Source organism: Temnothorax americanus, unplaced genomic scaffold, assembly GCF_048541705.1.
Source record: "Temnothorax americanus isolate GAGA-0224 unplaced genomic scaffold, ASM4854170v1 Scaffold59, whole genome shotgun sequence".
NCBI classification, from domain to species: Eukaryota; Metazoa; Arthropoda; class Insecta; order Hymenoptera; family Formicidae; genus Temnothorax; species Temnothorax americanus.
This window is the reverse complement of record NW_027509741.1, coordinates 734,718-748,440: the sequence shown is the minus strand read 5'-3', so window position 1 is coordinate 748,440 and position 13,723 is coordinate 734,718. Positions and strand designations below refer to the sequence as shown.

General features: G+C 43.9%; 1 protein-coding gene across 1 annotated transcript in view; it reads left to right on the top strand.

The window, feature by feature from the left end:
- Positions 1–11,961, top strand: part of LOC143904843 (uncharacterized) — a 45,753-nt gene extending 33,792 nt beyond the window's left edge. Inside the window, exon 3 of the mRNA XM_077419803.1 lies at positions 8,642–11,961. Coding sequence (XP_077275929.1) covers positions 8,642–8,926 — 285 coding nt within the window. The 3' untranslated portion in view covers positions 8,927–11,961. The remainder of the gene's footprint in view (positions 1–8,641) is intronic.
- Positions 11,962–13,723: the final 1,762 nt, after the last annotated feature.

Sequence of the window (13,723 nt, the reverse complement as noted above, 5' to 3'; positions counted from 1 at the left end):
TGGAAGAAACAGCTGATGACAGGTTAGTCATCTCTCTCTTCTCGCTTCGTTAAAAGCGTAATTTTCAATCACGCGCGTTTGCAGATTCATAAATATGTCCTTAGAAGGAATTTATGGTTCGGTCGATCTTATCCCGACGCGATCTAAGAATTGTTATTATCAATCTTACAATCTTACGTGTTAGCGGCAATTGAGTCCTTGCCGAGGCGCGCGCGCTGCGAGCGCGCGCTATAAAATTCACGTGCGCGGAATCGTAAGTGGTTTTATTGCGGATCGAGCGAAAACGCACGTCGACGAAGAACTACTTACAGTTTCCGCGAAAAATTCCAAGAAAGCGCCTAATAAGCGGCGGCAAAACTGATGCAAGTCGATTATTTTCTCAGATACAAGGTGTTCGCAATAAGTTTCTTATCGCGCGGCGCGCGTGAGAATTAATCGCGCTGGAGAGCAACCATGACGACAATAATAATTTACGGCGCACGTATATACGATACACGCGCACATGCGCGCGATCTAACGCGCGATTTAGAGTGCAGGGATCTCATTCAACGCAAATTAAGATTCGCGTTTAATCGCGAGGTCATTTGGCGCTGATGCGTTTGCGTATATATGCGCGAACTTCTTCGCGGTATTAAACGCCAGGAAGTAGGGCCGTGCGCGCCAGATATATCGAATGACGGCGCGCGCTTTATTGTTAGTCCGACGACGACACGCCTCATTATGCATAGAGAATCCGTACGCGGCCTGCATAATATGCAAAACTCCTTCCATTACCGTCTGCAACGGGCGTAATACGCCGAACGGCGAGCCCGCCGCTCGCGCTCGCGCTCGGCTGGAGAATATAACAGCCGTGTGTGTTATTATATATCGCCTCACTCTCCTTTCTTTTCGTTATCATCGCGCACGTCGCGTCGCGACGAGGATTTTGAGAAGTGTAACGGTACGTGAGCGATTTATCGGTATTATAAGGACGACAGCGACGAAAACGGGACTAGAACGTCGCGAGTATAATACCGGTACCGTTCGTGCCCCCGAGTACTCGGATCGGCGCGCGAAATCCGTATAACAGGTTTGTGGAATATCAAATTACATATATGTCGTGCAGGGGTCAGTGATATCGGATTATAATAATTAAAGCGAAATGCGTTTTTTCAAAGAGCTCCGCGATCTAAAGAGCTCCGACCGCTTCCCCCGTCGAAGATCGCAGCAAACGTCGAATTTCGTGACGAACGTTATATCTCGCCTTATAAATTGGCATCGATCGAGGCATAGCGAAGTGACTGTATTCACGACGTGCCGGAACGCGGCAATAATTTCAGGCGCGAGACGCGTCTCGCTGTATACGGCGCGGGGCGCAGTCCTGTCACGTTAAATGGCACGATCTTCGCTGTCGGCACTGTCGAGATAGCCACCAAACAAACATTATCAGCCGTAATCGGCGCGCCGCGTTTAATCGATACTATCGACAGCCGTTTAAATCGAATCGGGCCGCTCGAACCCGACCACTTACCAGGCCCCTTATCGTCGCCCCGGCACGAGAATATAAAATTACGCCAACGATATTGCGCTTATCCCATTTTTACGCGGCGTTACATATCGCCGGCCTATCGAGGCGAACAATGGCTAATTAAAATGGGGAAATTTAGAGTCCTATTAATATAGCCTTTAAAAGACGCAATGTTGCCCGACGGTACCCCACGGTGCGACTTATCGCTTGCCTAATTGCGCACAGCCGTATATTTCACGGTCGCCTGGATATTTATCAATTAATTTCTACGAATTATGAGACGATCTTTCGAGCGATCTCGCGTTGCCGCTTGCCCGCCACGCCGCGCGCCGCGCCGCTTCGATCTGATATCAACGCCTTAAACGATATTTAGATCGTGAAACCTGTAATATATCGACGTAACCTGACGTTTAATTTAATGGGAATCTAAGGGCGATGGGGAAAGTTTGTTAGCTGTTTTATTTGTTAGCCGACAATATTTTATTATCCGAGTACCAGGCGCGGAGAATGTTTTCCTTGATATAATATTCTTTTATAACTTTGTCTTGACCGCGTATTATAAATTAATAATAATCACATGGGAAGCAATTAATAGCGGTAAATGATGGCAGATCCAACGATCTCAATATTCGTATTTTTCATCAAATTACGATCCTTCCTCGTGATTATTTTATATCTTTTCCGTATTAAATTGTTAATAAAATTGTTAAAACAACGTTCAATACAATTATTAAAATTATTAAAATATTGCACAAATTGATACTCTTATCGTCAGATATACATACACATTTTATATCTCGCCTCATCACTCGTGCGCCATCTGAAGAGAACATTTGCAACGTAAAATTTGCAACTTAAATCACGTGTCGTATATACGGCGGAACATGCAAAGGATCGAATGCTCAAAGGATTCCGAAACGTGAATAGTACCGAGTCGACTGATCGGCGTAAATGATAGTCGTCGATGTTCGGTATCGATTCTCTCGCGCTCTCTCGTCGCCTCTTCTGGTACTGGATTGGGGCAGGATGAAGACCTCCTTCGTTTTCTCGTCACGATCCCAGCATGTCACTGTCGTGCGCGTTGTCGACTTCGTGTACTGTCGACTCCACGATTCAACGCGAAATCGACCAATCGTTATTAAAATCGGAATCGTTCGCTAACATTTCCGATATCACCAACTAACACTTCTTTTCTCTGTAACACCATCATAAGCTAAAATATTTCAAAATCGCGTTTAAAAATCGCGATGCTACATTATTCTACATGTTTACGTTACATGTTTAGCTTTAACCAATGTAATAGATTTGTAGGAAAACTTCTAGGATTTTTTGGTAATTTATTTTAATATTTTATTTCAATTTTACGGATACTTAGACGACATCTGAAATGTCCAACGTACGAGTATCCGACAGACAATACGAGAACACATATCTTTTAGAAACTCCACTTACGCAAAATGTCGCCAAATAAAGCTCTCAGAAGTTCTTTGGAGTTTGAATTTGACACATGACACTTCTCCCTATAAAATACGATTGTGCAATAAGAGATATTCTTTTATATTTCCTATTTTTGCTCGTCACACGGTCTACGCGATTACCCCCAAAGAGCTTAAACGCAACAGCAATGGTGCGCGACGACCGTTCCCCCAAAAAGAAGAGGGAAAAAAGGAAAAAGGAGAAGGAAAAAAAAGAAAACTCGTGCTCTGCGAATATGGCGGATGGAGAAACGCATATCCGAGGAAATTGGCGTCCCCTCGCGCGAGATCACGCTCAATTTCGTCCTAACAAAACACGCGCCGCTCTTCATCCTGTAATCCACACCCACGTACGCGTACTACGTACGCGTTCGCGATAGCTTTTTTTGTGCGCGCGGGGCAAGCGCGTGCGCGCTTTTGTATTTTCCAGGCCGTAGCCGTGGAATCGGGCCCGTCGTTTGTCGTCCCCCCCCTTTCTCACTCTTTCGTCCTCTCCCTCTCGCGCGTACGATGTGTACGCTCGCGACGATTGAAAAATAATATCGCCGGGTTTATTTAGCCCGACGCGTCTCGCGCAATAGCGAGGGGCGGCGGATTGTCGCGGCCGTACGGGGGATTAAAAATAATGTTTCGAGCGTGACCGCCGAGCCCCCGGGGGATTAGGGGGCGACTAGCTCTCGCGCTGACGATTGGTTGCTATCCAGCTGGAGATTTTATTTGAGGGCTCGCCCGTGTACATATTACAGGCGGTTCTGTTTCGTCCTCTCCTTCTCTCTCTTTCCCGTTCCCCCCCCCACTCTGCCGGCGAAAAAAGCGGACACGACGAAAAAAATCGCTCAGCACACGTTGTGTTGTCGAGCTGCCGTTTGGCACGGCATACGGCTTCGCCAATTATAAATCGCCGGCTCGACCGGATTTGTAAAGCGCGCTCGGACGGATAAAAAAGCGCTGATTGAAATCGAATATACGCGCGTACGGCACACGGTGGTAGGTAATTAAATAGACGAAGACGACCGAGCGAATAAGAGACGTATGTCCTTTAGCTGCAACACTTTAATTAATCGAATCAAACTTTAATCTGATTTTATTTAAAAATTTTATTTAATTTCGATTAATCTAAAATTATCATAGATCGTCATAATATAAAACAAATTGATATTTCTTGATAGTAGAGACAGCGCGTTATTTAAAAAATACAGTTTAGATCAATCTAATTGAAATAAAAATTAAAGTCATTACGAGTTCTCATATAACGAATATCGAGGTAGACGCTCTTTCCTAAAATTCTTTAGGAAAGAATTAGGCGTTTCTTCGATTATATAGAAACAGGACGCCAGCTTCGCAGGGGTTCGCAGCTGGGAAACACGTAGCGACACGAGTGGCGCGGCATTAATTTCCATTAGCGAATATCCAATTTATCGCGGGAGCAAAGGCGACCAATCGGTGAGCGCGGTCGCAATAAACGTAATTATATTTAACAGGGCGCATAAAGGTCTCGATAGATTAGAGGTCTCTCCTTTCCTGCGCTCCCTTCTCTTTCGGCGCGTTTCCAGCCGCGGTATGTTCGCGCAGCGCGGCGCGGCGCAGCGCGATCGTCGAATGGCGCGGTTTGGCTCACGTAATTAGCGTAATTAGAATATCAATTAATAATCGGGATTAATTAATTCCGCGATTATCGATGCACGTCGCGAGTGTCGCGACGCGACGTGAGCTTTCGTCATCCGCGCGTTCGTGTGCGCGCACACGTACGCCTGTGCCGAAGCCGAAGATGGAGACGACAGATTAACTCGCGCGAATGTGTATACGGCTCATGTCACTTTTTTTTTGTCCTTGATGAGTCCAACGACATTCATCGCGCGCGTTTATTACACCGTTGTCGTCGTTACATTAATTACCTCGCTCCGATGCGGCTCTGTGCGCAACCGGTCCGCAATTGATACCAAAGTTAATTTCCTTTTGAGACGGACGTCTCGGGCTTATCGCGGATATCGCAAGGCATAATTTACATAGATAGACAACTATTTGTAGCAGTCATATATATACATACAATATATATAAGCTGTTAATAGTTATCCATTCATGCAATTATAGCATGTAGTATATACGTACAGCGCTCAACTTATCGTTCGATGCAAACGTCTCTGATGATTCATGATCAGCTATGGGCAGCACTCGTATGCATAATGCACTCACGATGCATTGCGATTCCGATATTTGCTGTGCTAAAATTAGAAAATTCTATTTGCAGAATTCTATTCCGGCTATAATATTAGAATTGTTGGATTCTATCTTTGACGCGCGAAATATTTATTTCCAATTAACCCCCATGCGCTCCTCGGCTGATGTTTCATTCATGACTTCACTGAGTGAAGATAAAATTGTAACTTATACAAGACGGCGAAGTTAGATCTCTTGCGAAACCTTTTCCCTCGTTCAAGAATAAACAATTGAGTAAATTGAATTATGATGGAGGATGGCGCGAATATAATCTTTCTCGGAATATCGATATTCGTATTGGACAAAGAAGGAAAGTTCGCGGTGATTTCGAAGGCAAGGAGTATCGGAATAAAAACCCGCAAATAAGACGGCAATCGTATCGAAAGTAACGATCAACGTCCATGCGTGCCGAGCCGGGATTAAAGCCGTTTTCAACGAGAAATCTCATCGCGCGTGAGGGAGAGCGTTCGACGAACGCGTATATCTCCGCGATGCAGACGAGCGGAAAAGTGTCCGTCGATCTCGCGAGATAACGAGTACGCGCTCGGCCGCGTTTATCTGCGCTTTACCTGCGTTAACTTGGCTCCTCGCTTACCTGGCCGGCGAATACGCGGGATAAAGGCCGAGCACGCTCTCGCCGGTGCCTACCTTCCAGGCACCGGTAATTGAAGCTGCTCCCGGAATAACGTGCCTAAGTGACAGGTGAACACCTTATACGCGAAGCGCGTACCCCGTGACAGTCGTACATACACACTGTGTGTCCGTCCGACGCGACGGCGACGGTTCGCCGTCGCTTTAGAGAGACGAAATATAAAAGCTTAGGTACACGGTAGAGGGAATAAAATGTAATCTTAGCGGTACGAGACGAGACGATGCTCAGGAGAAGTAGCCAATCAGCGGGCGAATATGATTGAGGAATCAAATATGGAGAGGTAGAGAAGTAGTACTCGATGAAAATACTTTAGTGCGCGTTGCGATCCGATTGGAATTAAAGTACCAGAGTATTCCTGTAGGAAAAGAAAAATACTGTACTTCGACCGACAGTCATCGGCAATTGCGAGTAAAATTCCGCGAACGTGCGCCCGACTCCGAATAGTTTCATCCATTAACAGTGAATTAAGGTTTCACAGACGACACGACATTTTCGACGGGGATTTGAAACGCGCGAGGGATCCAATCGACACCGGCGTCAGACCACTTTCTCGTCGATCTCGGCTCATTCTCGACGCCCAACACCGACGGGGACAAATTCCCAATCGCCCGTTACCGTCGTGCATTAAACTCCGCGGAGTAATATATCAGGGAATAAATCGTCGAACGTGTTGGAAGCTTTTATAGGATTTTTACAACATGCGCGTCCGTGAAATACTGGCATCGATGGAGGGCGCGGAGAAAGAGAGAGGCAGAGGTTGCAGTCGCGAGGGGTGAGGAGTGGTTAAACTGAGTGTAAATCCAGGTATCGTTGGTGTGAGCGGAGAAAAAGGGAGAGAGAGATAAAGATAAATAAATAGATAGATAGATAGATAGATAGAGAGAGAGAGAGAGAGAGAGAGAGAGAGATAAAAAGGGGCGAGAGAGGGTTGTTCGGCGGGGATGAAGCGTCTGGCTCATCCTGGGGGATGCAGCGTGCGGAAGGGGGACGCCCGGGTTTTCGCGTGCGTGTGGATCCGCCAATCGGGCTTCAGGACCGCCCGCGATCACCATGGCAACCCCGGGGGTTGAGGCGATTACGAAACGAGGGTAACCCGATTAAGCGTCGCGACGCCGCTTCTGGAGGCAACGTCTGGGGACGTAACGAGGTGGCTTTCGGGAGTAGGGTAGGAGAAAGGGTAGGCCCAAAAGTACGATCTGTCCGAAGGGGGTTGCTCTCTTTATTTGCCCTCTTAATCACTTGTTAAGTGCCGCGACCCCGATGTGGTCCCCCGAGCACGCAGCAACGAGTTTGTCCCTGCTTTTCTGCCTTTCGATTGGTCAGCGGTGAATAACAACCTTGAGATGGTCTCGAGGTGAGGTGTTTAATGCTGGGTTAAAGGCGAAATATTTCGGTTTGGGGTGTTGTTTGAATCATTTAGATTTAACAAGGCGCGAGAACAACTCAAGAATTTACTATACGATAGTAACTTGGCCAACTTTCTCTCTCTTTTCAAATTTGAAAGAATAAAATTTACTTCAACTTAAGTTGATTTGTATTAATTAGAATCATACTAAAACTTAATATAATAGTTTAAAAAGTTAACAATTAATCTAAATTAGATAATTTTTACATAAAAGCAACGATGCATCTTCAATGTATTTTTATTGTATCTTTAATGTTATAAAAATATCTGCATAAAAATCCCATACGTTGGTAACTAAATGCAATGAATTTATGTTATTTATCCCATTCATATTATAATTTTCATCATAATGGCCTCGAAACCGTGAAATCATACGCTTCGTTTCATCTCGCTGCGGAAGTTCACCGTGTCGGGAGCTAATCCGGGTCTTGTCAAAACCGCGCAGCCACCCGAGACGTTAGACAAATATCCCCCGTTTCAACTTTCGATCCACCCCTTTTATCGCGCGTGTGTGTCCTCTCGTGTCACAATGCTGATTTTCCGCGTAGATAGCTTCAAAATGGTGCCCATTCAACCCTTTTCTCACGAACGGCGCGTATATCTAACAGTCAATTCCAGGACAATGCTCCGATCGAGTTTGTCGTCGTCCCCCTCCTTCCCGCGTTTCGTCCCCCTTTTCTTCCAGAGCCGGCGACACGTACCATTGTAACCGGATACTCCCGTTTAGGGGTGGCTCCTTGATACATCGGGGGGTTGACCGGGCTTATAACTAGTTGCCACTTAATTTGGCAAACCTGGCAAGAACGAGGGGTTCGATTCGCCCCCCTGTCTCTCGGCGGAGGGATTGGCCCGCCGAGATCGATTGACGGATACGTCGGTATTCGCATGGGACGGCCACGCTCGAATTACCTCTCGTTGAAACGTCGCGTATCTTCTGCCTTCATCGGGTTCGTCGAAGAATTATCTTCCGCGGCGCGTTCCTTCCACCGAAACGATCGGAAATCTTTAACTCTCAATAGGTTCTCCTGCCTATCGTAAACCGAGCATCTCAAAATATCCTAGTTCATTCTTTAATAATCATGAATTTTTTGACTCAATTATTTTCTATGTTATTTTATATATGAAATCAAATCTGCTGTTCTTCCTTTAAATGTTCATTTTCACGACGACTTTTATAAATAAAGCATAGTTTAGACTTAACACTTAACAATTTTGTATAACTTTTAGTTAGAGATAATTGAGATAATTTGTTCTGACTTAACTTTTTTGGAAAGGATCAATTCAAGTACACATCCTAAGCTACAATGATATATTGGAATTATTGCGTTATGTAATCATGTTAGATTCTTGAAAAACTAACCGCAGCGAAATCATTGATGTTTCAGGTGAAAGTATGGTTCCAGAATCGGCGGACGAAACACAAGCGGATGCAACAGGAGGAAGAGGCGAAGGCCCAACAGCAATCAGGTGGTGGAGGTGGCGGGGGTGGGGGTGGCGGGGGTGGAGGTAACGGTGGCAATGGAAACGCCAACAACAACAGTAACAACAAAAACACTCATCACGTCAGCAAATGGCAGCAGGAGACTGGTGACTATCATCATGAAGAGGAAGAGGAAGAGGAGCACATCGATCCAGAAGCCGACGAGTGCTCGAGTGGCTCTGAAGCGTAGCTAGACGTTCTCTGCCTGGATTAGGATCCAGGATTGAACAGATTGTCCTGAACAGACTCCAAGGAGAGTTAGATCAAGATGGAAACCAATCTAAGAGAATCGCGACACACTGATCGACTTGATTTGTTCGAGTTCCAGTTGAGCGTCGAAGGATTGGATTTATTTTGAAATCGCAGCGTCTACGATCGTGTTAGCGTTATGCGCAGGAGGTAAATAGCAGTGAGTGAATTCTTATGGAATAGTCATCGCGCGGTGATCTTCGTATCGAATTACGCAGTCGAGGCTTCGGGTACGAATCCCGTTGTGAAAGAAAAATCGGAAATTTCGGAATTGGTCGCGTCGCCGGCCGGTTGACAGCGACACCGGTTTGACAGCGACGTCGGTTTGACAGCGATTAGCGGCAATACGGTACTCGTATTGCGACTGAAAGTCATCTAATATGAGAATGGCTGGACAGTTTTAAAGGTTTTAAGAAGAAAGACGAAAGAGACCTTTTCGTCAACGTAACCGCCGAAGAGAATTTGTCGAATTCTATTCCGAACTTGTGCCAGATGGGTCAATAGAGTAAATATACTGTTGTAGGGTCCAGTCATTTTGATATTTTTAAAAATATCGAATTGGTAAGACACCTGTCACGGATTAAGGGAGATTTTTAGGTTTGAACTTTGGCTGAAGTAATATTTCTCATAATAAATTCTTTACAGCAATTTAAATAAGACGTTTATTAGCATACTGTAGTTACAAAGTTACAAAATTAAATCGATTTAAGTAGAGGAGGCTTTTACTATTTCAACGGAAGCTGTGTTTTAAAACCGACAAACAATCGGCGCGCAGTTTACTGAGTTTGGGAAAAAGTATACCAAATTTACACAGAAATAATATTATTATTAGGCTATAATCTAACCTAACCAAGATACAGCTCGGACCGTAAATAGCCTTTTGTTCTATAAAAATTAATTTGTTTCCTCTTCTAAATATTTTTAAAACTTACATATATCATACTTTATATATTTCGAGATACAAAAGTTGAATCTGTAGGTGTGAAATATCGCCCACCGTTCAATTCTATTCTTTCACGACTAATGCAATGATTTCACACGTACGTACCATAAAAGTAATACATAAAATATTTGAGCTCGATGAAAAGGACTCTATATCGTATGTTTATTCGTCGATAGGCGACGCTACGAGGCAGAATTGTCTTTTATTATTTTCTTCTTTAGACCGGAATATCACGATATAGTTCCTCCAGGATCTCAGTTTCGCAGCGTTGCCGAAGGCCAAGGAACAATCGCGGAAATTCGTAAATATCGTCGCGATTAGAGCGAGACGTTCTCAGGCCAAACTGTCTTATAACGAGTTCGGAAGAAGCGATGGAGAAATCGAAAGCGTCTATCGGAAACTGACTAATGGAGGCATTGTTTGCCGAAGACGACGAAGCTAAATGGACGCGCTTCCGGCGGAAAGCGGCGAGATGCTCGCTATCGAGAACGATCGATGCCAACTTTAACAAAGCGAATCATTTTTTGGTTGATTGGTCGAATTGGAATTGTAGACATTTTTGCGACTTTAGGGGGAAAAGCACTTTTCATTTAATAAAAGCTTACTTTCCGTTTTCTTGCTTCATAAATTTTTCTTTAACTAAACTTTTAACTGAAAAGCCGTTCGCAATAGTTACTTAGGAAGTTGCACGCAATGTAGTTCAAAAGCGATTGTTATAACTTAGAAAAATGGTCTGAAATGAGGCTCGATCGTTCGCTATGATATATCGAGGTGATACGCCGATTGCCATCGGGGTGCGCCATTTACGTTTATTGCAATTATATATTTCTTGCCATACAAAACAATTCGTCATAAAGATTAACTTGCGTCGGGCGGTGTAAATAAAGTGTAGCACAAGAGTGAGCAGTCCTGGAGCCTTTCCCAGGAGCATCCTGACGCTTCTCGTTTTCGAGAATGTGAATGTAAATAGATAAACTGAGAAAAGGCGTACGAGATACACTGAATACTTGTTTGTATGCAGAAGCGTAAGTAAAAAAAAAAACGAAACTTGACAGAGAGTGCCAAACTTCGTAAACCCCTAGCGAGAGAAGAATCCAGTGTAAACGAGTTGTATTTGCAATTGTATTTAAGTCGTTATTCTACGCGAGCGAGCAGTATTTCTTTCGTCGATCGATGTTTCGAGATATGTACTGACAGTTTAAATTATTATTACTAATGTTATAGACCGAGATTCCGTTGCGCCATAACGGAGCCGTCGCAGTAGTAGAATATCAATCTCGGAATCGTTATATTGATGTATCGACATATTACCTCGATATTTTAATATTATCGAACAGCACGTTACATGAGTCTCAGGCCGGTATTTACAATCCATTCTTACTTTAAGACCGTCTTAAGTAATGTCTTAAGATGCTAATACGGTCATTTTATTGGCTGGATGAAGTCTTAAGACTGTCTTTGACCAGACTTAAGACGATCTTAAATATAATATCTAACTATGAATACACCGGTCTCAGACTTTAATTCGATAAGTTTTTTTATCAATTTCATCAGAAACCTATTCCTCAAGAAAGAGACGTCGAGTTTCACGCAGGAAACACACATGTCTACTCCGCTCAAGAATCCGGCCGGTTGTGGCGCAAGGATTTTCGCTTGTAAATAATCCTGTAAATAGCAAATTGTGATTTTACTCGACGTGCAGAGCCATAGAATTGTACGACCATCGAATGACTCAGTTCGTGTTCTCTAGCAATATAGCGAAATAAATTAAACCACCCATGAAAACGTTCCGCTTTTATCTCTCCAGTAACCTGCGAATCCTTAAAATATTCTTTGCTATAAAAAAAAAAAAAAGAAAAAAGCACAGAATTTTTGTACGTGCTGCGTGAAATTAGATATAATAAAACCAAAGATATTCCAATATCGTTGCAAGGAAATATGGAAAGAGCTGTGTTGGAAATCTTTCACGCGCATTTCTGTATGTTGTATACGGTAAAGAAAAAGGAAAGTTAAAAAATTCTGACGGTATCCAGATGGCAAATTCGATGCTGGTGAACACCGACTCGAGCTTGTATTTTCGAGGCGATACCTCGCGTGCACATACTTATACGCGCAGAGAGTTCCGACGAAATTGTTTGTTTTCCGCATGCGGTAATTTCTCGCGCAACGTATTATTTTAGAAGGCAGTCCCGCATGCGAAAAATTGAATAATTTTCGCCGTCGGACAAGTCGATAAGGAAACTCGCGCCGCGGTAATTCCTGAGTACGCGACATTATCGCAACGGCCGACCGTAATTACCGGGACGCGCGCAAAGGGGTGTCTTCGCGCCGCAAATTGTTTTTCGCGAGGGCACCGTCGCGTCGCGTCGGGTGTCGGGTCCCCGCGCGCCGACAACGTGAAGCCTCGACGACGAGAAATCGCCGGTACCTATCCATATGCGGCCTGCCGCGTCTGCGGGAGCGATCCTTGTCGATAATCGCTTTATAATCGCCGCTTCCAAAAGGAATAATTTACTACGTCGGACGTGGAACTCTCTCCCGTTCCCCCGTAATTAAACACGGCGGATCTCTCCTTTCGTGCCCGGAACAACGGATGTGCGGACGCGGCCAATGTCGGTAGATCCTACTCGGAGATTCGCTATCATTCACCCTTATTATTTTCGTCGGTACAAAGAGATAGTTACCCCCGAAAAATTAATCGCCGCTTTTATTCAATACTCTTTATTTGTGAATTTTTTACAAAATTTGATATCGATTTTTCATCGACAGAAATGTTGGGGGGTTTCACGTTATTAAGGTTTCAAAATCTTTAGGAAATTTATGCGAAATTGTGAGGCTGTGTGGGTCGAGAATCTGGAGAATTTTAAGAGAGTCAATTTCAGAACCTTTCTCATTATACATCGTGGTGCATTTAAATTTCATGACATCGACACGTGGTGTTGTAAGGCAGAATTCATAATTTACTCAATGAAAATTAATAGCACGGTGGTAACGTGACTTGTAGGCCATTATCGACATATTAATCGGTTCATGCTAATGAATTTGTAAATTGAAAGTACGCGCAGTTATATAAATACAGTTATATATACGGGTTCGCAAACTTGTAGGACGAAATAAGATTTCACAAGAAAAAAACCAGAGAGGGGAAGTTACACGTAACAAATTATACGATAACAACATAAAGTAAAAAGTCTATAAAGTGAATTTTTACAGATCCATCTTTTTAATCTCTGTTATTGAGAAGTCGGGTAATCAAACTATATAACTCTTTTTAAAAAAATTGACGGCATGTTGTTTAACAAAATCCTGTTGCTACACATATATCTTTCTTAATACAATTATTTAATAAATATCTTTGTGTACTGCGCGTAAACCGTAAATGAATATAAATGCGGCTACAGATATCTCCTCATGCAATTTTCAGTATGACACATTTAATGAAGTTTTAACGAAGTACGTCGTACTAATTTATTCTCAACATCTCCATTGCAAATTCCTTCAAAATCACCGTGTTCCCGCGGCTATTAATCATTAATTGTCTGATTGCGTATTCGACGGGGACTCGTTTCGACGGACCGGAAAAGGAGCCAACGATCGCCAAGATTACTTGACCGATTTCTACGTCGCGCGCTCGCTTATCGATCGATCAATTAAGCGGCCAAATTAATGAGCGCGCGCGCGCGCGCGCGGCAATCGCCGGGATACAAATCGTACGAGTGCTAATGAAGCGCATTAATTGGAATGTTGACCGGGGCTCGTTAATTAAATGGCTCACGGGCCGTGGTAACCGTCGTG